At 61.6% G+C, this 26,638-nt stretch overlaps 1 protein-coding gene across 9 annotated transcripts in view; it reads left to right on the top strand.

The window, feature by feature from the left end:
* The window catches only part of CAMK2B (calcium/calmodulin dependent protein kinase II beta), an 82,332-nt gene that overhangs the window by 25,067 nt on the left and 30,627 nt on the right, over positions 1 to 26,638 (top strand). For all 9 annotated transcript variants that reach the window (XM_053896908.1, XM_053896904.1, XM_053896903.1 and 6 more), the window contains exons 2-4: positions 4,609 to 4,703; positions 20,434 to 20,493; positions 25,363 to 25,417. In XM_053896908.1, the coding sequence (XP_053752883.1) occupies positions 4,609 to 4,703; positions 20,434 to 20,493; positions 25,363 to 25,417 (210 nt within the window). The remainder of the gene's footprint in view (positions 1 to 4,608; positions 4,704 to 20,433; positions 20,494 to 25,362; positions 25,418 to 26,638) is intronic.

The raw sequence follows: 26,638 nt of genomic DNA, 5'->3' as shown, positions 1-26,638 counted from the left end.
GGGCCGTCAGGGGCGGGGTGCGAGCTGAACTGGTGCGCGAAGCTGGCGGGGGCGGGGCGAGGTAGACGGGGCGGGGCCCGGGGGCGGAGAAAGTGGGCAGGGGGGAAGGGGCGGGGCCAGGTTGATGGGGCAGGGCCAGAGGGGGCGGGGATGCAGGGGCTGGAGGGGTGGAGGGGACGACGCGGGCGGGGCCGGCAGGGGCGGGGTGCGAGCTAAGCTGGTGTGCAGGGCTGGTGGGCGGGGCCAGGGCGGAGGGGCGGGGCGAGGTTGACGGGGCGGGATCTGGGGGCGGAGATGCAGAGGCGGGAGGGACGGGGCGAGGCTGATGGGGCGGGGCCGGAGGGGACGAAAGGGGCGGGACGGAAGGGGGCAGGACCGTCAGGGTCATGGCGGGCGGGGCCTAGGTGGAGGGGCGGGGCGAGGTTGATGGGGCAGGGTCGGAGGGGGCAGGGAATGCAGGGGCGGGAGAAGTGGAGGGGACGACACGGGCGGGGCCGGCAAGGGGAGGGATGCAAGCTAAGCTGGTGTGCAGGGCAAGCGGGCGGGGCCGGGGCGGAGGGACCGGGCGAGGTTGACCGGGCGAGGCCGGAGGGGGCAGGGATGCAAGGACCCTAGGGGTGGAGGGGGCAGGGGCGAGGCGGGCGGGGCCGGCAGGGGCGGGGTGCGAGCTGAGCTGGTGTGCCAGGCGGGCAGGGCTGGGAGGGGCAAGTTCCTCCCTGCAGGTGCGGCGTCGGCGGCAGGTTTCACGGTGGCATTTGGGGCGGGCGTGTGGTGGGGACAGTCGGGAGACCGGCGGGTGGAGACCGCACGGCCACACGCGAGCTTTGCACCCCGCCCCTGTTGCTGTGCCCCCCGCGGTCTGCCCCGGGGCCGAATGCGCTTGGCTGTGCGGATGGAGCGGAAGGGGCGGCCCCCAGAACGACAGGGAGAGACCGGGCCGGTGGCATCTGGGGAGGGATGGGGGGCGTCTTCTGAGGGGCTGAGGCCGTGGGGCCCCTGATCAAACCGTGAGGGGCCCGGCAGACCTCCCACCGCACCCCTTACAGCACAGGACGGGACGTGCCTTTTAATCCCGAAGAGGCACAGACCTGGCGGTCCTGGGGCCGCGGGTCCTGCACCGCATCCAGGTGAGGTCCGCCCCGTGCTGCCCGTCCAGTGGCCCCGGGACCCCCGTGGCAGGCTGCTGCCAGTGCCGCTTGTGGGGAGAAGCCAGGAGGGTGGGGCCTGTGAGGAGGGCCTGGTGGGGGACTGGCTCTGAACCTCCAGGTTGCCGCATTACAGCTGGCGGCTGCTGTTGAACTCACTTTTTAAAGTGAATGGAATAAAGCGTTCAGATCATGAGGCCCAGGGCAGCAAGCCCTGTTACGGGGCTTTTGAAAATCACGCGAGGCTAATTAGAAAAGGAAACGTGCTTAGCGTCCTTGCTGGTTCCAAGGCTCACAAAAAATCCGGGTTACCGCGGGGCCATCCTGGGAGCTCAGCGCACACGAACCCTACCTTTGTCAGCGCCATCTCTTCTGGTGGGATGCTGCTACGAGTCCCCAGGGAGGGGGCTGCAGGCCTCAGCTGGATGTTGGGGCCCACAGCAGGTGGCCCAAAGGGCACATGCTACATGCTTCTCCGTACTGGCGGTTCTGGGGGACTCCTGGCGACAGCTCAACACCTGGGACCCACTGGCAGAGCCGCTGGGGACAGGGGAGGCGAGGGGCAGGGAGGGAAGGTGGCTCATGTGGGAGGAGCGGTTTCAGGCTGTTCTGCAGGGACAGCTGAGGGTGAAGGGGCCAATGCTTAGCGTGAGGTGGAGAGGTTGGGGGTCCACAATAACCAGAAGCCCGAGGAGCGGTGGTCACCTGTGGCCACACGGGCCCCCTGGGCGCGCTCTGCTTTTGCCAGCTTCTCCCTCCGTGCCTGGGGACTGCCGTGAGCACCTGGCTGGCCTCTCCTGCCAATTTCCACGGCATCTACCTTTGGAGACCCAAGCCCCAGGCTCAGCCACTCGTCCTGCAGTGGGTTTTGATGGGCATTGGGGTGCAGATGACCAATGGCAGAGAGGGATGGGGGCAGCTCTTTCTAGAACTTTCCTCTAGTCTGGGCAACAGGACCCCCGCAGAGGGGCTTCAGGAGGTGCCCTCCTCACACCTGGCAGGCAGGACATCAGGATGAAAAGGCCTGTGTCTAATGAGCTCCCCGTGAGCTCGATTATTGAGTGCCTGCTGCAAGCACTGTGTCTGCTGCCCTCTTCATTTCCTCCATGTCCGGCGTCTGTCCACTGCCCGCCTGCCCTCGGCCTCACAACAGGCCCTCACTGTCCCAGGTGTAGAGCTTCTGGGAAGGAAAAGCACCGTCTGGCATGGGAGGGACGCAGGCCCCCAGGACGTGGGGTGGAGGGCAGTCTCGGGCAGGTCTGCATAGCTGACTGTCCAGAGCCCTGGGCATTGGCTCTGTGTCCTTTTGTTCATGCATACTCTGCCGAATGCCGGGAGGATTGCTGGCTCCCTGTTGTTCATTCCTGTGCTTACCCTGTCTGGGCAGCAGTTGGGGGAAGGGCCTGATGGGTCTGGCCCTGCTCCCAGGATGAGCCCACCTCTGTCCTTGGGGGCCTCCCCGGGCACCCGCCCTGCCACAGGCTTGCCATAAACAGGCGTGCCATCTGGCTGTTGGCAACTTCCGGCTGGGGGTAGGCCTGCGCTGTGAGGTCCCATTCTGGCACAGGAAATTCTGACTGTCCACAGAGGCATGCATAGCCCCTGTCCGGGCAAGCGGATGGCAGCCCAGGTCCACAGACGCCATGCTATCGCTCCCCCGAGCAGGAGGCTGGTGCAGGCACCAGCAGGGGGCGAGGCTGGTGAGCACCAGCCCAGGGCAGTCTCAGGCAGGTGGCCACACAATGCCTCCCTCACCCCTCAGGCAGCCCCGGGAGTTTTTCTCACTCCTTACGTGGATGGGGAAACTGAGGCTCAGAGAGGGTGATGCGGCGTGGCCAGGAAGCCCAGAGTAGAATTCGAAGCTAGGGCGGCAGGAAGTTGGTGGTTATTCTCCTTTGTGGGTCAAAATAATCATCCTTTCCTTATATTTTTTCTTATGTAGTGAGGAAAATCAGAGGGGCAGAGAGTGTGGGGTGAATAGTGAGTGTCCCCCAACCTGCCTGCCCCCCCAGGGCAGCCACTGCCCGGTTCTTGGGCGGACATTGAAACAGCAGACACGTGGCCCTAAGTGCCACCATTGCTTATGACAGTCTGGGTGGTGAAGAAAACGTTTGGTTAGGGTTCGTGTCCTACTATTTAGTTTTTTCTGAGGAAACCAGTAGTATGTTCTAAGGAAGTTTTGTCTTAAGAAGGGTCACAGAAGTCCTCCCTCGTCAGCGGGGGTAGGTTGCGAGACTCCCAGAGGACGCCTGAAATTGTGTGTAGTTCTGAGCCCTGTGGACACGGTGTCTGTTCCGAGCGCACGTCTGTGATTTCGCTGCACTTCTGAGTCAGCTGCGGGGAGGGACACAGCAAGGATGGTGAAGGGAGGCTGGTGTGACAACACGTTGTGAGAAAGCCGTGTAGACACCACATGCGCCCTTTCCACGCCGGCCCGATGGGGTGAAAAGCCCGGTGAGGCGGTGACGGAGGTGACTGTCACAGGCCTGTGACACAGCATGAGGTGGCTGCTGACCTGACCATGTGTCGGGAGGAGTATTTGCCCCTGGCCCACCGTGGGTAACTGCAGCTGCCGGAAGGAAGCCATAGATGTGGGGACTGTTGTGTAGCAAGGGCGTTCTCTCGTTAATACACTGCCTTGGCATCACCCAGAACCCGGGGCTTGGTGGCCGTGGATTTATCTGGCTGCATAGGCCTGGGGGTCCCACGCCTGACGGGCCTCGTGGGGAGGACAGCGGAGGGGTGCGCCCGCCCGTCCCCAGTGGCCACACACCTGGCCTGAGACACTGCCCGGGTCGTTTCCTGTTCCGGCTCCTTGGCCCCAGCTCATGGGCCTGGTCTAGTGTTCTTAGAAAACTGGACCTTCTAACGGGACCCAGGCCGGCTCTCTGCTCTCTGGCAGACCCGCCTCCTCTCAGGGGCAGTGTCTGTGGCTGGTCCTCAGGCCTCTCAAGATGGCATCGCAGTGGTAACCGGCTCTCTCAGGTTTCTGGCCCTCAGCCCTGACGCTGGGCCCCCTCCTGCTCTGTGTAACAGGCCTGGTGGAGGTGGAGGACCAGGGACGGGCCCTGTCCTCCGGCCATGCGGCTCAGTGACACGATGCTCCTCCTTCTCTCTGAAACCTTCGATGAGTCCCATGCTGGCTGTACTGCCTGGAGGGGGGCCAGTTGGTTGCTCTGGGGAGTACTCACTGGGCCCCCCGGTCTGGTGCCAAGGGCCTGAGGGCGCATGCTAGGAGGCCCCAGGCAGGCCCTCAGCCCAGCTGACCCTGAAGGACACCGGGGTGACCCCCAGGCCAGGGAAAGGGTCCCTGTCAGGTTGGCGCCAAGGAAAGAGGGCAGACCCATTTGGTGTCTCTTCCTCAAATGGACGTCTGCCCAGGCAGGGCTTTGTGGTTTGGGTGCAGGGTGCTCACAGGGAGATTAATCATCTCTCCTGCCTGTGTCCCCCGTTTTCTCTGCAGGGGGGCTTTCTCTGTGGTCCGGCGCTGTGTCAAGCTCTGCACTGGTCATGAGTACGCAGCAAAGATCATCAACACCAAGAAGCTGTCAGCCAGAGGTAGGCGTGGGCCGTGTAGGCATGGGCTGTACTGGCATGGGCCGGGCCCACGCAGGCACAGAACTCGGCCAGATGAAGTGGTGCCTCCCGCCCGGGAGGGCGGAGAGAGGGACCCGTACCCTCACGCCGGATCCCACCTTGACCCTGGTCTGGGGGCTCAGGGAGGGCTAGAGGTGGGAGCCCTCGGTGGCCTGAAGACTTGTAGTGACCTGGCTGCCAGCACGATCCCTCCAGGTCGTCTGCACCAGGGGGGCCGTCCGCCTGCACTGGGCAGGGCTGTGCTCTGGGCCTGCAGCGGGGAGTCGTGCTGGGTTGCAGCTGGCCCCGGCACGTGGCCTCATCCCACCCATGCTGCACACCCCAAGCCCTTGCTGGGTGGCGGCCCGTTGTGGGCACACAGAATCCTGCTCTTTTGAGGTCCAAGTCGTGGAGTAGCACACGGGCAGGTGACTCAAAGATAGCCCCAAAGGGAGCGAGGAGCTGGGATCTGGGCAGGACCCCCGAAGGACCTTTGTTGAGGTGGCAGCATGGGGGTCCCCTGGGTCCTCTGACCCCAGGGCCAGACAGATGGAGGCCGGGTGACACCTGGGTGGAGAGAGAGTCAAGTGAGGCCCCTGGGGTGCTCTCTGGCCTCCCAGGGGACCTCCAGTTAGTGTCCAGACACAGGCTCCTTCTCTGACCAGAGGGGCACTGAGCGTACTCAGTGCTGGCCTGAGTTCCTACTGGAACTGGGGCTGAGAGCTGCCTCAGTCCGTGGGCTCTGCGGTGGACAGTCCAGTGGGGCGAGCGGGTGACCTGGTGCCATATTTTGAGCTGTGTGTAGACGTTGTGTACTTGCTGTGCTGTGTACCAGGCCTTCGGGCCCGAGAGTTTCCAGGGGCGGGCACTCCTGTCCCCGCTCATGGTGAGGGGCCTGGGGCACCCAGCCGGGGTCAGTCCCACGTCCTCCGTGTTTGCTGCCTGTTTTGGGGTCTGAGCACCGCGTGGGGAAGCTCTGGGCGGATCCAGAAACACAAGGTCCCGACCATCCCTTGATGGTGAGGCCCCTTGGGGAGCTGCTTGGGGGACTGCCTCCTGTGGGCCTGGCCGTGGCGAGGGGGCCCGGAGGGGGTGACTCCATGAGGCCTGGGGGCCAGGGCAGCCCTGGGGCATGCGTGCTTGCACAGCTCAGCCCCCATGTTTGGACCATGGCGGTAATGGTAATGCTAAAGACAGCACTGCGAGTGCCTCCTAAACGCGGTTACTACTGTGTTCCCCGACGCTGGGTGGGGGTGCTGGTGGGGTGCCGGCTTTAACTATGTTTTGGGGGATATGTCTGCACGTGTGGAGCCTCTAAGGTGGAACACAGGCTTGTTCTAGCTCACGATGGGAGGAGAGAGCCCACCCTCAGATGTCCCCCAGACTAGTGAGAGAGACCCTCACTTATCCATCAGGTTTACTCAGCCCCTCCCACGTGCCTGGCCCTGAGCGGACACATCCACAGAAGCCACTACAACTGCCTGTGTTGGGTGTGGGCACAGGGGAGGGTCTCGAGGGATGAATAGGAGTTTGTGAGGCTCAAGCAGAAAAGCACGTGGGTATATTTCTATGGAATCACACAGCTCCTCTAAAGTACCTTCACACTCCCCGGTTTGTGTGTTTATTTTTTAATGTTGTATTTTATTTTTGAGAGAACAAAAGAGCGCATGCGTGAGTGTGAGGGGCAGACAGAGAGGGAGACACAGAACTTGAAGCAGGCTCTAGGCTCTGAGCTGTCATCACAGAGCCCGATGTGGGGCTTGAACTCACGAGCCAGGAAATCATGACCTGAGCTGAAGTCTACACTTAACCGACTGAGCTCCCCAAGCACCCCACCCACCCCACCCTCCCCACCTGCGGTTTATACCTGCAAAGTGCTCTACATGCAGAGAGGGTCAGGACCGGCAGAACCCTGAAATCCAGCATGTGTTGGGCAAGCACCACTGCTCATTCTTCTGCCCCTGCTGCAGTGAGCCTGCTGGCCCCTTCCTGACCGACAGCTGCTTTTCTGCCTCTGTGTCCGGTGCGGCCGTGAAGCCGAGCACCGGCCTGGTGCTGGTGCCCTGCGCCGGGCCAGTGTCCTCGCTGCGCGCTGCTGGGGACAGGCAGCGGGAGGCAGGGCCGTCGGGAATCGGAGCGGCTGGCCTTCACCCGTCCTGTCTTCCCTCACAACCACTCTCTGGCAGGAAGGGGGGCCTTGTTACTCTGTGTCGCCCGGTACCGTGGAGGTCTTGGGCAATTTTTTTTCCTGTTTAACTCTTTATTATGGAAAATTTCAAACGTCCCCAAATCTAGAGAAAGTGACAGAATGATCCCCCAACTTCAGCATTTGTCAGCTCTCAGCTCCATCTGTAGCCCCACACCCCCACCTCGCAGCACGTCCCAGACGGCCTGTCACTTTGCACATGGTGTTCAGCACATTCTTCTGGCACAAAAGGAGTCTGCAGACAAGTGGCTGCCTCCCGGGTACCGGGGTCTCGGCACCCTCGGATCCTCCCCAGCCCCTCCTGGCTTTCCTAGCTGAGGGGCAGTGGGAGGGGTGAGGGGACAAGGTCTGCGCCCTGTGTGGGGCAGCGATGGGCTTGGGCTTGGCAGCACATGCCCACCCTATACCTCAGTTTCCCCAGCCATAAAACAGGGATGAAACCAGTGTGTGCTTGCTCCTGGCTGGACATAAGGTACTTGGAAGGAGCTTGTGGGCACAGACCTCCCCTCTCTGCCTAGCCCCGCTCTGGGTCAAAGTTCTGCCCACCCAGCCTGCAGGCCCCAGGGGCCCCACAAAGCTGCCCTGGAAACCCCCAAGCCTGTGGGCATTTCCCCACTCCTGGAGGGCACTTGTGGCTAGTTTATTCCCTGCACCTCTCTGCTGCCTTCGTGAAGCTCCTGGGGCCGGCTTCCAGAAAGCCTGAAGTTCTCACCTGGCCTGACACTGCCGTCTGGCCCTGTCTTCTCCCTCCCTCCCCAGAGCTTTCCTCCAGCCCTTGGCTGCTTTCAGTGTTTCCAGGTACCCCTGGGCCTTTGCATGTGTGCTCTCTCTGGAAATGCTTTTCCTGAACTTCTATCTGCTTAACTCTTGTTGATGACATTTTCTCCAGTGGAGTCCAGGACCCAGGTACCCTGCTTTTTATGCCACAGCTGTCTTTCTCACGAGACTTCCAGGCCCTGTGGGCAGGGACTTCGTTCAGTACTGTGTCCCTACCAGGGCCTGGCGGGTGGTGAGCACTCCAGAAAGGCTTCTGGTGGAAGGAACATGTGCTTTCGGTGGGCGAATTTGAAGAGGCACATGTACAGTCTATGCTGGGGGCAGGTAGTCCCCTGGGTGTGAGGCTGGGTGGGGACTGGGGTGGGGAGTGTCTAGGGCATTTGCTGACGTGTTGGGTCTGCATGGGAGGCCCCTGGTCAGTCCAGACTTGCAGAACACCTGAGCCTTTGGGACGTCCGAGTTGCAGTGTTTCTAAGGCAAAGCTGAAGGGTGGGTCGGGAGGTGGCGGCAGGGCAAGGCCTGGCTGTCACTCTGTGGTTGTGCCCCCCAGGGTCACAAGGTCACAGAAAATGTCCTGAGCCAGGGCCCCCACCCTGCTAGGTGGCCAGCTCCATTGCTAGGAAGACCACGGCAGAAATGTGTGCCCAGCTGTTGTCCTTGTGGGAGGAAGGGACAGGGGCGGGGGGCCCATGGCGGGGAGGAGGGGGTGGGAGACTGGACCCAGAGGCCTCGCCCCCCACCTTCCTTCCGCTGTTGCTCAAGTGCAGTGCAATGTGGGGGGGCTCCATCTCCCGCTGGAGCAGCCGCGGTCCTCCGAGGCTCCTCATGATAGCAAAGCAGCCGGCCACACGCAGCGGCCAGGAGGAGCGCAGGCCCTGGGCACAGAAGCGGCCCTTGTCCGGGAACTGACAATGCCCAGATTCGCCGGGTCGCTGGGCATGACACCCAGCTGGTGCCAAAGACCCAAGTTACGTACGTGATTTTGGAGGGTCCGAACACGCTGAGCCCGCAGTTACAGGACGGTTAACAAAAGCAGTTAGAGGGAAGTGAATTGGCTGGGGTGAGATCATAGGGCACACAAGCCTCAAAACCTGTCTTGTGGGCCCTCCCCCCAACTCACTGCCAGCACCATGTGGGCCTGAGCCCTGAGCCCCCCTGGAGCAGGTGTCCAGCAGTGACCCCGGGCAGGGGCTCCACGTGGGGGAGGAACGACCCTGCAAGGACTGGGGCCCAGGCAGCTGTTACTCCCTGACCTTCAGCAGTAGTGAGTCTTCACGTGGCTCGGCAGTGACCTTCCACATCCCCTGAGGTTGGGGGTGGGCACCCCGTTCCACAGATGAGGAAACCAAGTCCCATAGAAGCAGAGACTTGCTCAGTAACACACAGTTGTGATGAGCAGAGCCTGGGGCACTGGCAGCTTCATATTTCACCCAGCTGGGAGGGCCGATGGTTGACCTCACAGGTGGGGGCTGGCGTCACAGGTGGGGCCAACTTCAGGGGAGGAGCTAACAGGTGGGACTCACAGGTGGGGTTCACCTCATAGTGGGGGGCTGACCTAACAGGTGAGGGGACCAAGGTGATCAGGGCTCACCTCTGGGCCTCCCATCCCCAAGCTGATGCCCCGCTCCCCCCCAGCTCCCTGCCTGGGTCCCCTGGGACTACCTTCTCCCTAGGGCCTGTGTGGCCTCTGTGCCTTGGGGGCACCCCTACGGGAAGGTGTGATGGGGGAAGAGCTGAGCACGGCTCCCCCCCGCCCCAGGAAACCTGACCGGCGCCCGGGCCACTCTGCACAGCGGGGGGCGGCGCGGAAACGTGGCTTTTCTGCCTTAGCCTTTCCTGGTCCGCCGGGCCCCCTGACCCACAGGCGGCGAGACTCGGTGGAACTGGGTTAACGCAGGACGCGGGCGCGGGCGCCGCATTGCAGGGGCCACTGAGCATGCGCGGCCGGAGCCCCTCCCTCCCTTTCCCTTCCCATGCTCCCTTACCCTCTCCTCCCTCCCTTTTCCTCCCCTCCCCTCGTCCAGGCCCCCCCTCCCTCCTTTCAAACCACCTTCTGTCAGGCTCTACCCCTCCCCTCCCTTCTGCTCCCCTATCCTCTCCCCTCCCCTTCCCAGCTCCGGGAACAGCTTTCTCGCCTCCTCCCTCAGCTCAGGCCTCTTGACCCAGCACTCCCTCGGGCACCCCTTCTGCTCCACTCAGCCCCGGTCCGCAGGCTCCTCCCCGGCCAGGGGCTGAGCTCGGGTCTCACAGTCTAAGCAGGTCTCAATTGCAGATACACAGTGATTTTTTTTAGAGTAAGTATGTCCCAGACTCCCAACCAACTTTTAGCCAATTCTGCCCTCACGTGGGGATTCCCCAGGGACCCTGCGCTGTAGAGGGTCGCCCCAGGGATTTGGAGGGTGGGTGGGAAGGAGGAGCTCTCCTCTGGGCCCTCCCCCTCCACAGCCCCGTCTCCTGAAGTTCTGTTGCAGGGACTTGGGTTAATGCGGAATTGGGGGCCCCCTGTGCAAGTGAGGGGGGAGTAGCAAGAGGACCTGGGGCCAGGGGACCCTCATTCCCCAGTCAGAGGAGGAGAGGGGACAGGCGGGGTTGCCAGATTTAGCAGGTAAATTTGAATTTCAAATAGACCATGAAAAACTGAATACAAACTCAGCCCAAGCTGAATGGGGCTTGCACTAGGAAATTATTTGTTGTTTATCTGAATTTGGGACGTACTTGTGCTAAAAAATTCTTGTTGGTTATCTGAGATTCAAATTTAACTGGACATTCTCTGATTCATCAGGCAATACTAAACAGAGCTGTTGAAAGAATAGGTCTTTGTGATTAATTCATCAACTGAGTAGGTGAAGTCAGAGTTTTGGAAAAATGGGGGCGGGAAGGAGGTAGAAGGGTCCAGGGCAGGAGCAGACAAGGTGTAGAGGCCAGGCTGTGCCAGTGGGGGTCCTTTTGGACACCCTGGCCTATTCTGGGCGCCTTGCAGGTGATGAGGTGGAGAGTCTGGTCCTCCTGCTCGTTCTGGAGTTCAGTGATTCTGGGGTGTGGCTGCCTTTGTGAAAGCTGAGTCCATCCCAGGGGCTTTGGGACCTGCTGACCTGAGGCCTGAGTGGTGTCAGGCAGTCGCAGGGCTCACCCTCCTTGGGTTATGGAGGGTTGGGAGAGGGTGAGGAGACTGGCCGGGGTTATAGGGAGGAGCTGTAGGCCTGTCTGCCGCTCCCCAAATCTGAAGGGGTCCTCCCCTCCATCCTGCCCGCCCCACATGCACCAAGAGCCCCCTGGAGGTGGGTGCAGGGTCAGAAAGGCCTTTTCTGGCCAGTGTGGCCGCAGCCTTCTGGCCCCAACCCTCCGGCTCAGCGGGTCTCAGAGGCCTTGCAGAGTCTGGGCCTCACCTTTGAGCAGGACGGTGGCAGGCGAGCTGTGCAGCGTTTGGGGCCGTGCCCAAGTGTGGAAGGCACTTGGCCTCTGTTCACTGTCGAGAGCATGTCCCCGGGGTGGTGCCCAGGAAGCATCACAGGTGCTGTTGGGGGTGGGCTGTGATGAGACCCTGCCCAATAGCACCTGCGGTCTCCCAGGCTGTGGAAGGAAGCAGGAAAGGAGGTGGTCACTGGGGAGCTCCTATGTCACCATGCCCTACTGTTCTGGAAGTTGACAGTGACCCATTTCATGGTCACTGAAACTGAGGATTCTAAGGAAAGTCACTACTGGTGAGGGTGAGGGCCCTGCCCGAGGGTCATGGGCATAAGCAAACAGGACGCTGACCCTGGACGGTCAGGTAGACGGCAGCCTATATTACAGCGGCTCAGAGCCCAGAGGGGACATTGCATGTCACCCGGGCACGTGGGGCACACTTGGGAACAGTGTGAGCGGCCTGGGCTGTGGGAGGCAGGCTTCGCAGTGACAGGAGACGGGGTGTCCCTGGTCCCCGCTGTGGGACATGGTCAACTTCTAAGTGAATAATTGCTCTCTGGCAGGGGGTAGGAGGGCACCATGCCTGGCCTGCCTGGGGCAGTGGCCGTGGGGCGGGGGGACCTCACCTGGGAGCAGGGGGGGCAGGAAGCCCACAGCTAGGTGACATTGGACACTGGGGCCTCAGTTTCTGGCCTTGCTGCACAGCTGGGCTGCAGCTCCTGTTGGGTGGTGGCCCCCAGCCTGAGGAAGGAGTGAGGAAGGCCTCTGTGCATCAGGGGGTCAGCCGAAGGCCGGGAGGGTGGGCTCTGGGGGCCCAGCTGCCACACGGACCCACGTGGCCTGCAAACAGCTCAGAGGCCTTAGTGCTGCCGTGTGGGTGGGGCCCGGTGGCTTATCTTTGTCCCCATGGCAGCTGCAGGATGGCGAGGACGCCCTGGCGGGGTGGGGCAGCTGCCTGATGTTGGCACACTAATTGCTGGGTGCCCAGTTGCCGTTTTAAAACAAAACACGCACAGAAGTCTGCGATGGGAGCTTTCTTCATCTCTGTCACTCACGGGAAACACCACGAGGTGGGGGGCCCTCTGCTGCTGCTGCCCCCACTCGGGCTCAGGCTCCAGCCCCCCACCCTGTGTAGCCCAGCCGCACCCCCAGCCTCCCTGTGCCCCACACCCCATCTGAAAGTTGGGGCAACTGTAGCAGCCCTACCTTGTGGGAAGCCCCCGGCAGAGTCAGGGGTCTGTGCAGAGCAGACAGCAGGTGCTAATCTGGGGGGGACCAGCAGGACCCTGCGAGGCCTCTTGGGTTTGGCTGCCTTGTTCATGTGTCCCAGCCCCATGAGTCCCATCAGCAGGCCCAAGCTGTGGAAGCCCCGACTTTGAATCCTTCCGGAAAGCAGTGTCCTCCCAACAGCCGATGGGATGTTGTTCCCGGGACGAGGCCGAGGTTGGAGACACCAGTGTCAGCAGGTGCTCAGAACTCACCCATCTTCCATGACACGTCCTTCCCCAGGCCACCCAGCCCTCCCAGGGACTCTGGAGGTGTGAATGCCCAGGACAGAGGCTCAGAGCCACTGGGTTGCCGGGCCAGTTTCCCTGGCCGCGGTTCGTGGGACCTTGAGAACTTAGGACACGAGAGTTCCAGGGTTGATGTTTGGAACACTGTTTGGCCTGTGTGCAGAGTGATGTGTGATGTGGGTATCCATGGGCCTCCTGAGGTTCTAGAAAGCTCCCTGTTGAGGTGTGATAGTACAGGTGTGGAGATGGGTGGCAGTGAAGGGGAGGAGCCTCCCAAAGGTGTCCCAGGGCCTAGTGCAGCCAGTCCCCTGGGGCACACATTCTTCCTGCCTCCCAAGAACAGAAGCCACTGGCTAGGAGAATGGGGACACCTGCCAGGATGTCTCCTTTGGTGGGACGGGAGGAGGGAAGTGGGAAAAACAGCCCAGGTGCCCAGCTCTGCAGGGCACGATGGGGGAGGGGTGGAAGTGGGGGCTGTGGGCTGGGGTCTCCTCTCTGTCGAGGCCTCTCTTGGGACCTCCCCACCCTTTTCACACGTAGGAAATGGGCTCAGAGCGAGACCTGGCCTGGTTCAGGGCCCCAGGTCCAGCATCCCCGTGGCCACCAGAAGCTGGCACACAGGCAGTCCCCCAGCTTGGTGATACTGGTCTGGGTTCACTGCTGGTTTGCTCTGGAGGGAGCAGAAGCCTGAGCAGCCCCAGGCCCTGCGGAGTCCCAGGCTGGGTGCAGGGTGCGACCAGGGAGCTGCTCCCCCCCCACCAAAGGCTGTGGCTCCCCCCAAGTCACCTGAGGTGGTCAGCACCCGGCATCCTCCCAGGGGCTCTGTCTCTGGCTGGTGCATGGCCCCCAGCCAACACCAAGGCAGCCCGGTGACTTTGCCCACCGCTGTGTGTGGCCCACCCAGCACTGTTCCGTGTCTCCCTCTGGGGCCAGACCACACACACACTCCCACACTCTACAGCCCAAGGGCGGGCCATTTTCCTTTCCTGGGACCTCGGTGGACCTTCCTGTGTCCATGCAGAAGTGGATGGTGACCCTGAGGCAGGGGCCTGACCTTGACACAGATCCCCACAAGCTCTGTCCAGGAGCTGCTGGATTTGGTGGGGCATCCTGGGCAGCAGCTGCCGTGGCCTATGACCTCAGCCAGACGTGTCCCAGCCTCCTGGCCCTGCTGTCCCTGCATCCCCAGGCCATCCTCCAGGCGGGGGGAGGGGGGCCAAGGAGGCCAATGGACCCCTGTGCTGGCGGGGCTCCCCAGTGAACACAGCCTGCCTGTCCTGTCCCAGGAGTCCTTGGGGGTCCAGCGGCCGCCCTCTGAGCCCCCGCTGCCTGCCGGGCTGTGTGGACTTTCCCTGTGAGATTTCATGTTCCATCCAGTACGACTGGCAGCTGTTCCCTACTTCCCAAGAGGTGGCCTCATCCGTCCAGTCCCCCAGTCCCGGGCCAAGCCTGGGGAGGCTGCTGGCAGCTCCTCCCACCAGGTGGGCCCGTTTCCCCCTCCATCCCTCCTCCACCCGCTCCACTGCCTCGAGGGTGTCCTTCTGCCCGCCACAGCTCTGCTGCTGCTCCTGGCAGCTGGCAAGGGGCCAGGCGCCCACCCACGTCCCTCCTGTCCTCCTTCTCCTTGCGCCCCCATCTCTGCTCTGAGTCACCCACAGCCAGGGAGCAGGTGGGGATGGGGCGGGGGTGGGAAGTATGGTGGATGGTGTCAGGGCTGGGGGGGCTGCGTCCCTGAGGGGGCCTTGAGGAGCCCCCAGCCTGGAGTCGAGTCCTGGCCTTGGGGACACTGAGTGTCTCTGTGCACCTGTTTCCTGGACCCTGACTGCCGCTCACACTGCGGGGCCCACGAATGTCCTCTCCCACTTTGGGAGCACCCTCCCACTGCCCTCAGCCTCCTGACTCAGCTTGGGGTGCCCCCACCTAGGGGGGACCCCTGCCTGGGGGAGAAGACCCCACCTGGGGAGATCCCTCCTGGGGGACCCTGTCATGGGGACTCCCCACTTGGGGTCCTTCGTGTGTGCCATGGCCAGGGCCGTGTGGTGGGTGGGGAGCTGGCTTCCGTCCCCCACTGCCATTCCTCGGGGTGCTGTTGTGAAACGGTGAAGGCCCGTCGTGTATGTGGCACAGGCAGTGCCCAAGTGTGGCTGTGTGGCAGGCGCCTGTCTCTTCTTGCCTCTGGGGCCCCTGTCCATCTCCCTCATGGTGGTGGGTCTCCAGCAGGGCCCAGTGACTGCCCTGAGCAGCCCCTGCCTCTTCCTCGCTCCTGGGGGCTGCTGGGGTCTGGGATCTGCTGTCCCCGCGTGGGGTGTGCAGGGCTCTGCTGCAGCCCCCCCCTTCCTGGCCCCCAGCCCCCAGCTCAGGGGCACCACGGGGGCAGCACGGGCCTGGCACACAGGGTGCGGTGGAATCAGCCAGGGGGCTGGCATCCGTGTCGTTGGATTTCGGGCAGCCGGCAGCAGGGGACGACTGCCCAGTCAGTGTGTCAGTTTGGCTTTGCTCTGTGTGACGCGCTCTCCCGCGGACATGAAGGAACGCTGTGCTTCATCGCTGGGGTGCTCCTCCTCTGCCAGCGCGGCCCAGTGCTCTCCTCACGGGAGCAAACGCTCCAGGACTGGCCCGCACGCACTTGGGCTTGTCTCCGCGTAGGACGTGGGAGCATTTACAAGGTGAGACGGCTGAGCCCAGGAGTCCCCTGCAGGGTTCCGCGTCAGAAGCTGTGAGAATCGCATCTTGCCCCACGAACGCACATTCCTCCAGAACCTCCCTCTGGTGTGGGGTCCCCCTCCAGACTCTCGCGCGCGGCATCAGGGCCTCCTCTGTCCCCAGGGCTCACGGCACTGCTGCACCTGCTCCCTGTGACCCGGGAGCTGTGTGTGTCCCCAGGATGCAGTCAGAGCTGGCCTCGGGTCCTCAGGTGGGAAAAGGGCAGAGGGACTGGGGTTCCCAGAAGCTGGGGGTGCTTGGCCTATTCCCTCACTCCATGCTCCCCCTTCTGTCCCCATCCTGTTTAGAAGTCACCCCCAGACCCTCCCCTGGAACATGACCTCAAAGTGCAGTTCCTGGAGGTGCATGCGTGGAGTTGATGCAGGCGAGTCTGACATGGAAGACTGGAGAGAGGGGGCCACACGTGTGGGGTGTCAGTGGGGCAGATTCCTGGGGTTCTCTCAACCCACAAGCTGCACAATGGGTACTGTGTTTGTTCTATGACATGTGCTGTCATTCCATAACAAAATGCTAACCTCTGTGGCTGAGGCAGTGGGGCTCCAAGCAGCAGGTGCTAGGCCTCAGGGCAACTCCGGGTGCCCTGGACACTCAGGACACCTGGCCACAGCCCTGGGGGGACCCTGTCGAGCTTTGTGCCTGGTCTCAAGGCTGGCCTTGTCACTCAGATGCTTCAGGCCCCACAGCCCTGGCCGGTGCCTAGTGAGCCCCTCCTGGGGTAGCTTGCTGTCTGCCTGGCCAGGAAGTCCCTGCGGTGAGCATGGTCAGGAGCGGGGCAGGGCCCTGGGCAGGGCATCTCAGGGCTGGTTCAGGGTGGCTGGCCCATCCCACATCCTGCTGCCTGCAGGAGGGATGGCCTGCAGGTGTCCTTCAAGGCTCCAGCTGACGGTTTAGAGCCGGCCGGGCTTCTGGTGAACCCGACTGGCTTAAATTTGACTCACGTCCCTATGTCCAAGATGGGGTTTAGGACATTCATCTGGAAGGTAAGAAACAACTTTCCCAACGTTGTGGGAAGAAATCAAAGGCCGTGGGCAGGGTTAGGAGGTTGGCTTTTCTCCCACGGCTGCCTGCCTGTCCTGGACGGTCCATTCACTTCAGGGTGGGTGTCCCCATGGCCGGTTTTCACGATGTGCCCTCGTTGCATTAGTGGCTTTGTGCCTGTTGGAAACAGGATCAAACCCTTTTATAAAAACAATATTTTGGGGCACCTGAGTGGCTCAGTCGGTTAAGCATCCAGCTTCAGCTCAGGTCAAGATCTCATGGTTCGTGAGTTCGAGCCCCGCGTTGCGCTCTGGGCTGACAGCTCAGAGCCTGGAGCCTGCTTTGGATTCTGTGTCTCCCTCTGTCTGCTCCTCCCCTGCTTGCACTCTGTCGCTCGCATTGTCTCAAAAATAAATAAACAAACAAACAAACAAACAAAAAACAATATTTTGCCTAATTATGAAAGTAACAAGATTGTTGTCGACGTCGGGGAGACTATAAGCCCGTAATTCTGCCTCCTGGGGGGCCGTGCTGTTACTGACTGGATGTGGCATGCGCACTGGGGCTCTCCTGCATCGCGTGTTGTCACTGGCGTGGCATCAGGCCTCTCCTGGCCCCGTGTTGCTGACCTGATCCTGAAGGGGGCCAGCCAGGAGGGTCGGACACCTGCTGTGGCCATGGGGTGGACCACTGGCATGTGGGCCCGGGCAGGCAAGCTTCCTCTCCTGGCCACACGAATAATTTATCTGCCCAGATGCGCCCAGGAGCCAGTCCATCTTGTGGATGGAGCTGTGCCCTTGGAGACAGCTTTCAGTAATGAAATGCAGCCTCTGAGTTACCTACTTCCCACAGGTGGGTTCCCACCTGCATTTTCCTCCTGATTTTTATGTCTGACCCAAATCTGGCATTTTTTTCCAGAGGGAACTGCCCCAGCTCCCACCACCCTAACCCTCCCGAGCTCTCCCTGCCCCGAGCTTTGCTCTGGCCCACCCACACGTGGACTGGCTTCTGAGCTGCATCCACATTTGGGGGGTGAGGTTAGCTCAAACATTACTGGGACAGTTGGCAAAACCAGGATGTGGACTGTAGGTTAGATTCGAGGTCTGCACCGGTGTTCGACCTGCTGCATGGGGTGTGCACGGGGTGCGTGCGCCGAGATTATGCAGCACGACGTCCTTGCTCTTACACACACACCGTGCACACCTTGTGTCCCCTGGTAAAAGGATGCCTAGTGTGGCTTCTGTCAAACCCTCAGAAAAAGTAAGCATGTGCACACGGAAAGACCAATCATACAAATGTGCATTTTCTGAGGACTTCACTGTTTGCAGCTTTTCTCTAGGTTTGAAAAATGTTCAGCATAGTAACTTAAGAGAAAATCCTATAGGGGCATCTGGGGGCACAGTCGGTTAAGCGTCCAACTCTTGGTTTCGGCTCAGGTCATGATCTCACATTCATGAGTTCAAGCCCTATGTCAGGCTCTGCTGACAGTGTGGAGCCGGCTTGGGACTCTTTCTCCCTCGCTGTGTCCCCCTCCCTCACTCATGCTCTGTTTTTCTCAAAATAAAATACACTTAAAAAAAAGAAAAAGAGAGGCGCCTGGGTGGCTCACTTAGTTGAGCGTCCAACTTTGGCTCAGGTCATGATCTCACAGTTTGTGAGTTCGAGCCCCGCGTCGGGCTCTGTGCTGACAGCTCAGAGCCTGCCTGTAGCCTGTTTTAGATTCTGTCACCTTCTCTCTCTGCCCCTCCTCACTTGTGCTCTGTCTCTCTGTCTCTCAAAAATAAATAAATAAATGTAAAAAAACAAAATAAAAAAAAGAAAAAGAAAACCCTATGAAAGACAACACAAAGCCATGATGCACCCCCAGCCCCCGTCAGCCCTCCCACTGGCCTGAGGGGGAGCGAGCTCCTGGCTGTGGCCACAGCCCCTTCCCCGCTGCCCTCCAGAGGTGGGCCTCAGGTCCAGGGAGCCCCAGCCCGAGTTCTGTTATCGCTGCCTCATTTTGAGCCGCACACAGACTGGGGAGTGGAATCCATGCTGCGTGTGTTCTGTTACAAGCATGTTTGATTCATCCCCCCAGTGGTGATGCCTGGACTGCTTCCAGTGCCCGCTGTCTGTGGGTAGGTGCTCAGCTCCCGCCAGGGCTCGCTGGGTGTGGACATGAGGGAGGGAGTGGGGGGCAGGGTCTGTCCCTGTGGTTCCGCCAGCGTCGCCCCAGGGCTGGGCGCCCCGCCGGGCAGGTGGGTGCCAGGTGGGCAGGGCAGGGCGGTGTTAGCATCTCTGGAGGCTTGAGTGCTGAGAGAGGGGAGGGCCGGCTGGACCTGAGTTGTTCCCAGAGGTGTCTGTCTACGGGCGTGACCGTCCCGCTCAGGAAAGACACTTGCGTGTTTGCAGGTGTGTCCGTGTTCAGGATTGTCCTGCCCCTCCAGGCTCCCCACTGTCGCATGGCCCAGGGCCTGGCAGGTCTGAGGAGGCCTGCACAGCGGCCTTCCTGCCTCCAAGGACCCTGTGTACTTAGCCCGTTAACTGCGCCCTGCAGGCGGGTGCTGCCTGGAGTCCTGGTGAATCAGGCAGTTGTCTGGCATGGTCGTGTGCTCCCCAGACCCTTGCTCTGAGGGGCTCAGCATGTACAGGGCTGGAGTGGGGGGTCAGGACCCCTGGTCCCCCCGGCCCCCCCTCCCCAGTCACGTCCCACACTGAGACAGCTGCCATCCTGAACTTGGAAACCCCTTGCCTTTCTTGATGGTTAGGCCACACGTGTGTGCCCAGTGACCTGTGCGTGTTGACCTCGGTGAATAAAAGTGCATTGTGAGTCTTCTTTTATAAGTGGCTTTTTCACTCAGCCTGGTGTTGGGGTGGTGTGCACATGTTGATGTGTGTGTGTGACTGTAGCCACATTGATGCTGCATTCTCTAGACAATGGAAACATGGGTTTTTCCAGTATTTTGCTATTGAAATCTCCATTAACTTTAAAATTTTTTCTGGTAACGTCTGTTTGTCTGAAATAGAACATTTCTTTTCTATTTTATTTTATTTTTATTTTTTTAATGTTTATTTTTGAGAGAGAGACAGGGCGCAGGCAGGGGAGAGGCAGAGAGAGGGGGAGACACAGAATCCGAAGCAGGCCCCAGGCTCCGAGCTGTCAGCACAGAGCACGATGTGGGGCTCGAACCCATGAACCGCGAGATCCTGACCTGAGCCGAAGTCAGATGCTTAACCGACTGAGCTGCCCAGGCGCCCTTTTATATTTTTATTTTTAACTTTATTTTTATTTTAGAGAGAGAGTACGCACAATTGAGGGAGAGGGGCAGAGAGAGAGAGAGAATCTTAAGCAGGCTCCATGTTCAGTGTGGAGCCTGACTCATAGTTTGATCACACCACCCTGGGATTGTGACCTGAGCCAAAACCAAGAGTCAGATGCTCAACGGACTGAACCCCAGGTGCCCTGAAATAGAACATTTCTGATGAACTGCCTAGCCCTTAGAGGGGCAGGCCTCTGGAATTGAAGCCCTGGCTGTGAGTTGGGGGGGTGGGCAGGGAGGGCTCCCAGGGGCTCGTTCTGGCTGCTTCTTGCCCATGGCGAGCTCCCCCTGGGCCTGGACTCAGCTTCCATGGCAGCGTCAACACACCTTGGCCATCACAGTCCCAGGCCTGTGTTCTGGGGATCTGTGCAGCCCCAGATGGTCCCCGAAATCCTGCCGAGGCCCACGCTGACCCCAACGGTGGACAGCGTCGCCCCGCCAGCCCCACGGCCACCGCTGAAGAGCACACTGGACTTTAGTGGAGGCTCCGCAGAGTTTGGAATTAGGACAAACAAGTGAAGGATGAAATTGGTGCCCTCAGTTCCGTACTTCTCTTCCTGAACCACCTGGGGCTCCCGCCTCCGCCCGCAGCCTCGAGCTGGAAACACCTGGCAGCCTCTTCCTGCCCCAGCGCTGCCACAGGACCCCTGCGGGGACAGGGGCACAACCTGACACGTCCCCTCTGCGGGCAGAAGGCGGTGGCATGTCCTCACCGCCAAGAGTGTGTCCGGCACCCGGCCGTCTCTGCAGTGCCGGGCATAGGCTGCTGGGGCACAAGGTTATACCGTGTTGCTTTCTGTCCCCAGATCACCAGAAGCTGGAGAGAGAGGCTCGAATCTGCCGCCTTCTGAAGCATTCCAACATTGGTGAGCAGCCCCCTGAGGGGCCGGGAACCCCCTCTCTACTCCTCCAGCCAGCAGCCTTCCTCCCCCAACGATCGGACTTGCAGAGTCACCAGAAGGTCCCCTTTTCCTTCTCTATAGACGTGTCCTACCCTGAGGCCCCCGGAAACGTCAGATTCTGGGGGTTCGGGGCAGCCCCTTGCAGGAGCTCTGCCTGGACAGGTCCCCTCCCCTCGCTCTGTAACCCTGAGTTGTGTGTGATTCTGGTGAGAACATTCTGTGGCTTCAGGAGAGCCACGAGGCAGCCCGATTAAAAAGAAAAACATTGGGAAGCCAAACATCTCTGAGACCATAGCAGGCACAGTCCTGGCCCGAGGTCCAAGGTCTGGTTCTGGAGAACCGCTGCCGACCCCTGCCAGTCTCTGGTGCTGTGACCTGGGGCGTTGATCCCGGCAGGGGCGCAGAGCCCAGGGAGCCTGGGGGAACGGACGCCCTTTGCCCTGCAAGCCCAGATCATGTCCCCTGTGAGTGGTATGGCTGTAGGGTCCGCAGACCCTGGAGTCAGCTGGCCACTCGATCGCCACTCCTTCACCAGTGTGGCTCGAGTGTGGCCTCTGCTTACTGCTCTGTGGAGCAGGGATGTGTGTGCACCTGCCTGTCCTTTCCCGAGTCTGGCCCTTTAGGGAGTTGGAGCTCCAGAAGGCACGGAGGGGACTCTGGGTGTGCCACCTCAGGGACACCCAGGAGCTTGTCAGGGTGGAGTCCTGGGCCCCTCCTGCCATGATTCTGGTTCAGTTGTTCCAGGACAGGGCCCAGGACTCTGTAAGAACAGCAGGTGGTGAGGGGCAGCCAGTTTGGGAACCATCCCCAGACCAGGCCCTCAGCCTTGTAGAGGCCCAAGAGGCCCTGGGAAGCCTCGCCAGGCCTTAGGGCTGGTCCTGGGGGCCCTCCGCCACTGGTTGTGGCTCTGCAGGGTGTTGGGTCTCTCCAGCTGGCCCGGACCAGTGGGAGGGGTGGGGAGGCAAATCCCCCCACGTCCCGGGCAGCCCCTGTGCCCCTGTGCCCGTGGGCTCCTGCAGCCCTGGGCCTGGGCCCATGTGCTTTTACTTCCAGATTCTCAAGGTCCGGCCCGGACCAGTGGGAGGGGTGGGGAGGCAAATCCCCCCACTTCCCGGGCAGACCCTGTGCCCCTGTGCCCGTGGGCTCCTGCAGCCCTGGGCCTGGGCCCGTGTGCTTTTACTTCCAGATTCTCAAGGTGAGTGTGTTGGACCCACTGGCATGCAGGGTCCCGCCCCACCACCAGGAAGCCTGATTCGGGCCTGGGGCGGCCCAGGAATGGGGACTTTCACCAGCCTGTCAAGTGATTGTGACGCAGGCGTCCACAGGGACCCCAGCCCAGTCCTCACTGACAGAGGGTAGGGGATGTTTGGGCGAGTGGTGGGCTTCAGCCCGATCTCCCACCACCCCAGCTGTTGTCCTCTGTGTACCTGGGCCAGATGCCAGGCACTTCTCTCCCTCTGTCCTCGTTCTCCTGGTAGATAGCACCACCCTGCCAACTCTACTCACACCCCTTCCTTGCCAGCGCCTCCCCTGCATCCTCTGAGCACCAGCTGAGGGCAGGTCGCCACTCTGAGCAATTTTCACGAATCCCCTCTTAAGAAGGGAAGACCCAGGTGTTCTTCCGGTTGGTGTTCTGAGACACTTCACAAGATGTCGCCCTGCCCTGCCTGGATGCCCCATGTTGTTCCTGGTCAGTTCTGATCAGTCCCGGAAGTCCTCATAGCAGCTTTATTTCCAGAACACAGGGCAGAACTGTGCAGAGGGAACACTCCAGAACATGGGGGAGTCAGAGCTGAGCCCATGGTGCAGAGGGAACATTCCAGAACATGGGGGAGGCCGGGCTGAGACAGGACAGGTTAAGCTAGAACATTCCAGAAACTGGGGAGGCTGGGCTGAGATGCGTGCAGAGGGAACATTCCAGAACAGACAGACACAGGGTGAGACTGGGTGCCGTGGGAACATTCCAGAACACAGGGAGTTAAGGCTGAGACAGGTTCATCTGGAACATTCCAGAACAGGCTGATGGAGGGCTGACACTGGGGTGCAGATGGAATATTCCAGAATAGGTAGATGCATGGCTGAGACTGGGGAGAGGCCCTCTGAGGGGTAGTGGGACAGACTTCCAAGGGGAGGTGAGGGGAGCACCTTGCTCCCTGGCCTGGGTCTGCCCAGCCCCACCCTAGACAGAAGTGCACCTGGCCCCTGGGAGAGGAAGCCTGGTGCAGGGCAGGGGCTCTGAGAGGGGCTCCCCTTCCTGTGCCCGCTTACTCAGGGAGTAGTCATGTCCAGGGTGTGGGGACGACAGGGAAGGGAAGGAGAGGGAAGGAGCCTCAGTTTCCCCATCTGTAAAGTGGGGAGTGCCCAGCAGGCCCTGGGATGAGTCAGGTGGAGAGCAGGTGCAGTGTTGAGGCCCTTCTTTGTGGAGCTGGGGGCTTTGGGGAGGCTGGGGGAAGGCTGAAGGGAGACAGCCTCCCCTCTACACATTGACCCTTTCTCCTCGGGCCTGGTTTCTGGGGTTAGAACTGAGTTCCTTTGCTGGGTGGTTCACCCCTGATCTGGGCAGGTGGGGGCCATGGAGGACAGTGCGCTGTGAGGGCTCCCTGCCTGGACAGGGGGGAGGAGATAGGTTTCCAGGGTCCGGATCCTGGGGCCCGCAGCTCATGATGTTACACATCTGGGCTGGGCCTTCCCACCTCAGCACAGGGGTCCAGGGAGGGGGTCCAGAGCCTGCCTGGGAGGGTGGCAGGACCCCCTGAGAGTCCCCTGGTCTGGAGGTGCCGGGCCCCAGCGAGGGGAGCATCCTGGGTGCATCCCCCCGGCCCTCCGTGTCCAAGCACAGTTTCTAGATGCCGTCGACTTTCTTGTCACCGTGCACCCTGCTCAGTGTTGTTTACGTGCTGTTTTTAAGAGGATTCAGTGACGGTTCTCTCTTTACTTAGTTCTGTCACAAGTCAGTCTGATTTTTCTAAACCATTAAAATATTTTTTGCACATTAAAAATGTTTTTAAAAAAAGAGTGTCCACGTGCACACAGTCTGCACTCCACACGGAGCCCCTCCAGTGTCTCCCGGGCAAGGAGGCGGGACCCCCCTCTCAGCGGCACTGGGGGGCAGTACCACCCAGCTTTATGGACCCCTGGCCCCCCCCCCCAGGGAAGGACAAGAAGGACCCCAGGAATGTCCCTCAGTGGGCGCTGCCTTCAGGGGCCCCCAGGCCTCTCTCTCCGCTTGGAGCTTAGTGGGGGTGGTGGGGGGCAGAGGCGGCTGCTCAGGAGGCCCCTTGCTGAGTCCACGCCAGGAGTAGGTGAGCTCTTGTTCACCCCGCCTTTTTCACAGGAGGGTCTGGGGAGGAGGGTGCAGTGAGCAGGGCTCTGCTGTGTGTTGCAGAGAAGCAGGGCAGGCTGGTGGAGTGGGTCCTGGGCTGCTGTGTGGGCGGGAGGGAGGTCAGCAGGGGCTTCCCCGTAGTGGAGGCCCGAGGCCTCCCCATAGTCCCTGGGAAGGGTGACTGAGCCCAGGCAGCAGGCGGAGGCCATGGGCCCTGGAGGACCTGGCTTCATGAGTATGGTGAGGATGGAGGGGAAAAGGCTGGATGCTGGACCTCGAGTGGAGACACAGAGCCTGAAATGGAGGGCAGCCGCCCCCCTCCCCACCCCCCCTGCCGAGCCAGCGTGTGGCCCCCTCCCCGGGGCCTGGACACCCCGACTGCTTGGGCAGGAGTCCACTCTTGGTGCTGGGCTTTGGCCCCTGTCAGCACCGCCGCGGCCGGCTCGGGCTTCCTGGCACGGAGACACGGCCTGGCCAGGCCCTGGGAGGATTGGAACCAAGGAGGGAGGAGGCCTGCAGGCTGTCAGGAACTAGGGCGGCAGCAGGGGCATGAGGGAGGGGCTGTGACCTGGGGGAAGGTGCTGTGCCCCACTCTTTGAGCACCACTGGCCTGCCCTGCCAGGAGAGGAGAGCAGCTCCCGGGGTTCCACGCCCCGGTCCCTGTACTGCTGGGAACTGTGTGTACCTCTCGGGAGCTGTGTGTCTCCCAGCTGGTAGTTGAACCTCTCTGTGCAGCATCTCCCAGGCTGGCGCACCCACCGAGAGTGGCGTCTGCATGAGGCAGGCTTCCGGAGCACAGAGGGCGGAAGCTGGCACGTGAGGGGCCGTGTGCCCAATGGGCCATTCCTAGAAATGTGTGCCGTTCGGTGCTTGTGCGTCTCTAGCTGGACAGAGAGGACAGAGTGGTTGATGCCTGGGCTGAGAAGCACTAACTTGCTGTCCGCTCTCTGGCTCGCCCGTCAAACGCTAGTGGGCCCTCTGGCCAGCACACCCCGGGCTCGGGAGCACTCGGGCCGGGAGCACACAGGGGAGACCAGGCAGGAGGGGTAGGCCTGAACCCGGGTCCTGAGCTTTGGCCAGTGATGCCTCCCGGGGCTCCCCGAGCTTGTCCCGAGAGGCTGGCGATTGGGCCCCACTGTGCACCTCCCCTGTGAATGGCTCCTTTCCAGGGCCCGGTCCAGGGAGCCTCCACCCTGTGGCCCCATCCCTCCTGCTACTGTGTGCACCCTAGGCAGGAGTGGGGGGTTGCTGAGAGGGGCCTCAGTCTCCCTCTGGCAGGGGAAAGGGGACAGCAGACACCTAGTGGCCCCGTGGATGCCCTTGGGCTCTGCCCTGTAGCCTGCCCACCTGGGGGCGCCCCAGCCTCAGGCTGTGGGGAATCCAGGCCCTTGTCAGGATGGGTGGGCTTCCTCCATGCGGGAGGTGGGTCTGGGCAGGTGTGGAGGGGGGCTCAGTGGCAAGGGCGGGTCCCAGGCTGGGTGAGCCCCTCATGGCCTCTTCTGCCCCAACAGTGCGTCTCCACGACAGCATCTCTGAAGAGGGGTTCCACTACCTGGTCTTTGATCTGTAAGTGCCAGCTGGGGGTGGGGGGGGGGCGCCCCACGGCTGCTCCTGGGGTGGGATCCGAGGCCTCCCCAGCCCCTGGAGGACAGGCCCCGACCCCCGGGCCCCTCCCTTCCCGCCAGCATCCCTGCCTCCTGTTTGCACCATCGGGTCCCGCAAGGGGGCGTCTGCCCGCTGGGTCCTCCTGGGGGCGTGCAGCAGCCGTGAGCCCATGTGTGCCCAGTGGCCGAGAGGGGAGGCTTCTGGGGCTCTGGCTGCCTCTCGCTTCCTGCTGCATTTAGCAGTGAGCTCATCCCCATCCCTGACAGCTCCCACCGCACAGCTATATTTAGCGTCTGTGAGTCATTGTGTCTGGGGACCAGGGCCCTGGGTGGGCAGGGGCCGTAGGCTGTGGGCGGCCCCTAGTGGCCTCTGGACCGCCGCATGGCCAGAGTGCCTCCACGCAAAGAGCTGCTCCTCCCTCAAAGGACAGATGGGCCTGAGAGCTCTCAGCCTCCTCTGGGTCCTCCTGTCCCTGAAAGGGCTTGGTTACCTCTCAGTACCCCCGGTGGCCAGCACTGCCTGGGGACACAGCTGCCACTACCAGGCTGAGGCTGTGTCCCAGAAGTCTGTCCTGTGACCCCTGCAGAGGGGGCAGGCTTGCTGTCACCCGGTGTGCCCCAGACCCAGCCGGCTTCACCTGCCTCTTTTGCAGGGAATGTAGAGGCCACGGGGCTGGGGGGTGGCCTTGCCCAGGCCCTGGTGGCAGACGGGTGGGTGGGTGTGATTCAGGAGCAGATAAGGAGAGAGAGAATAGGGCACGGCATCCATGTGTGTGCATGTGCGTGTGTATGTAACTGCATGTGTGTGCATGCACATGTTAGAGGTTCTTATCTCTTGGCCCACACGACGGGAGGCCAGCAAGAAGCACTTGGCTGGTGTTTGTAGGGGGTGGGGGAGGGGAAGGGCCTGGGCCCCGCATGCCTGCCCCACAGACCTCTGTGGTCTGCAAGCCTGCAGTGGTTCCTGACCCTGCTGAAGCCCCTGCTCTGGGGCACCCAGGATGCCCCTGGGCCTCAGGCAGCTGTTTCTGGGGCTGGCGGGGCGGGAGCAGGGAAGAATAGGGGCAGGCCCTGCCAGCACCCTCCACAACCCCCCCATCACACCGCAGACCCTCGACAGGTCCGTGGTGCCAGAATTGGGGAAGCACTTCGAGCCTGGGTTGGCATCACCTTCAGGAGGCCC

This window comes from Panthera pardus, unplaced genomic scaffold (genome assembly GCF_024362965.1).
Source record: "Panthera pardus isolate Hobbes unplaced genomic scaffold, ASM2436296v1 HiC_scaffold_8, whole genome shotgun sequence".
Lineage (NCBI taxonomy): Eukaryota > Metazoa > Chordata > Mammalia > Carnivora > Felidae > Panthera > Panthera pardus.
This window is presented reverse-complemented; position numbering and strand designations above follow the sequence as displayed.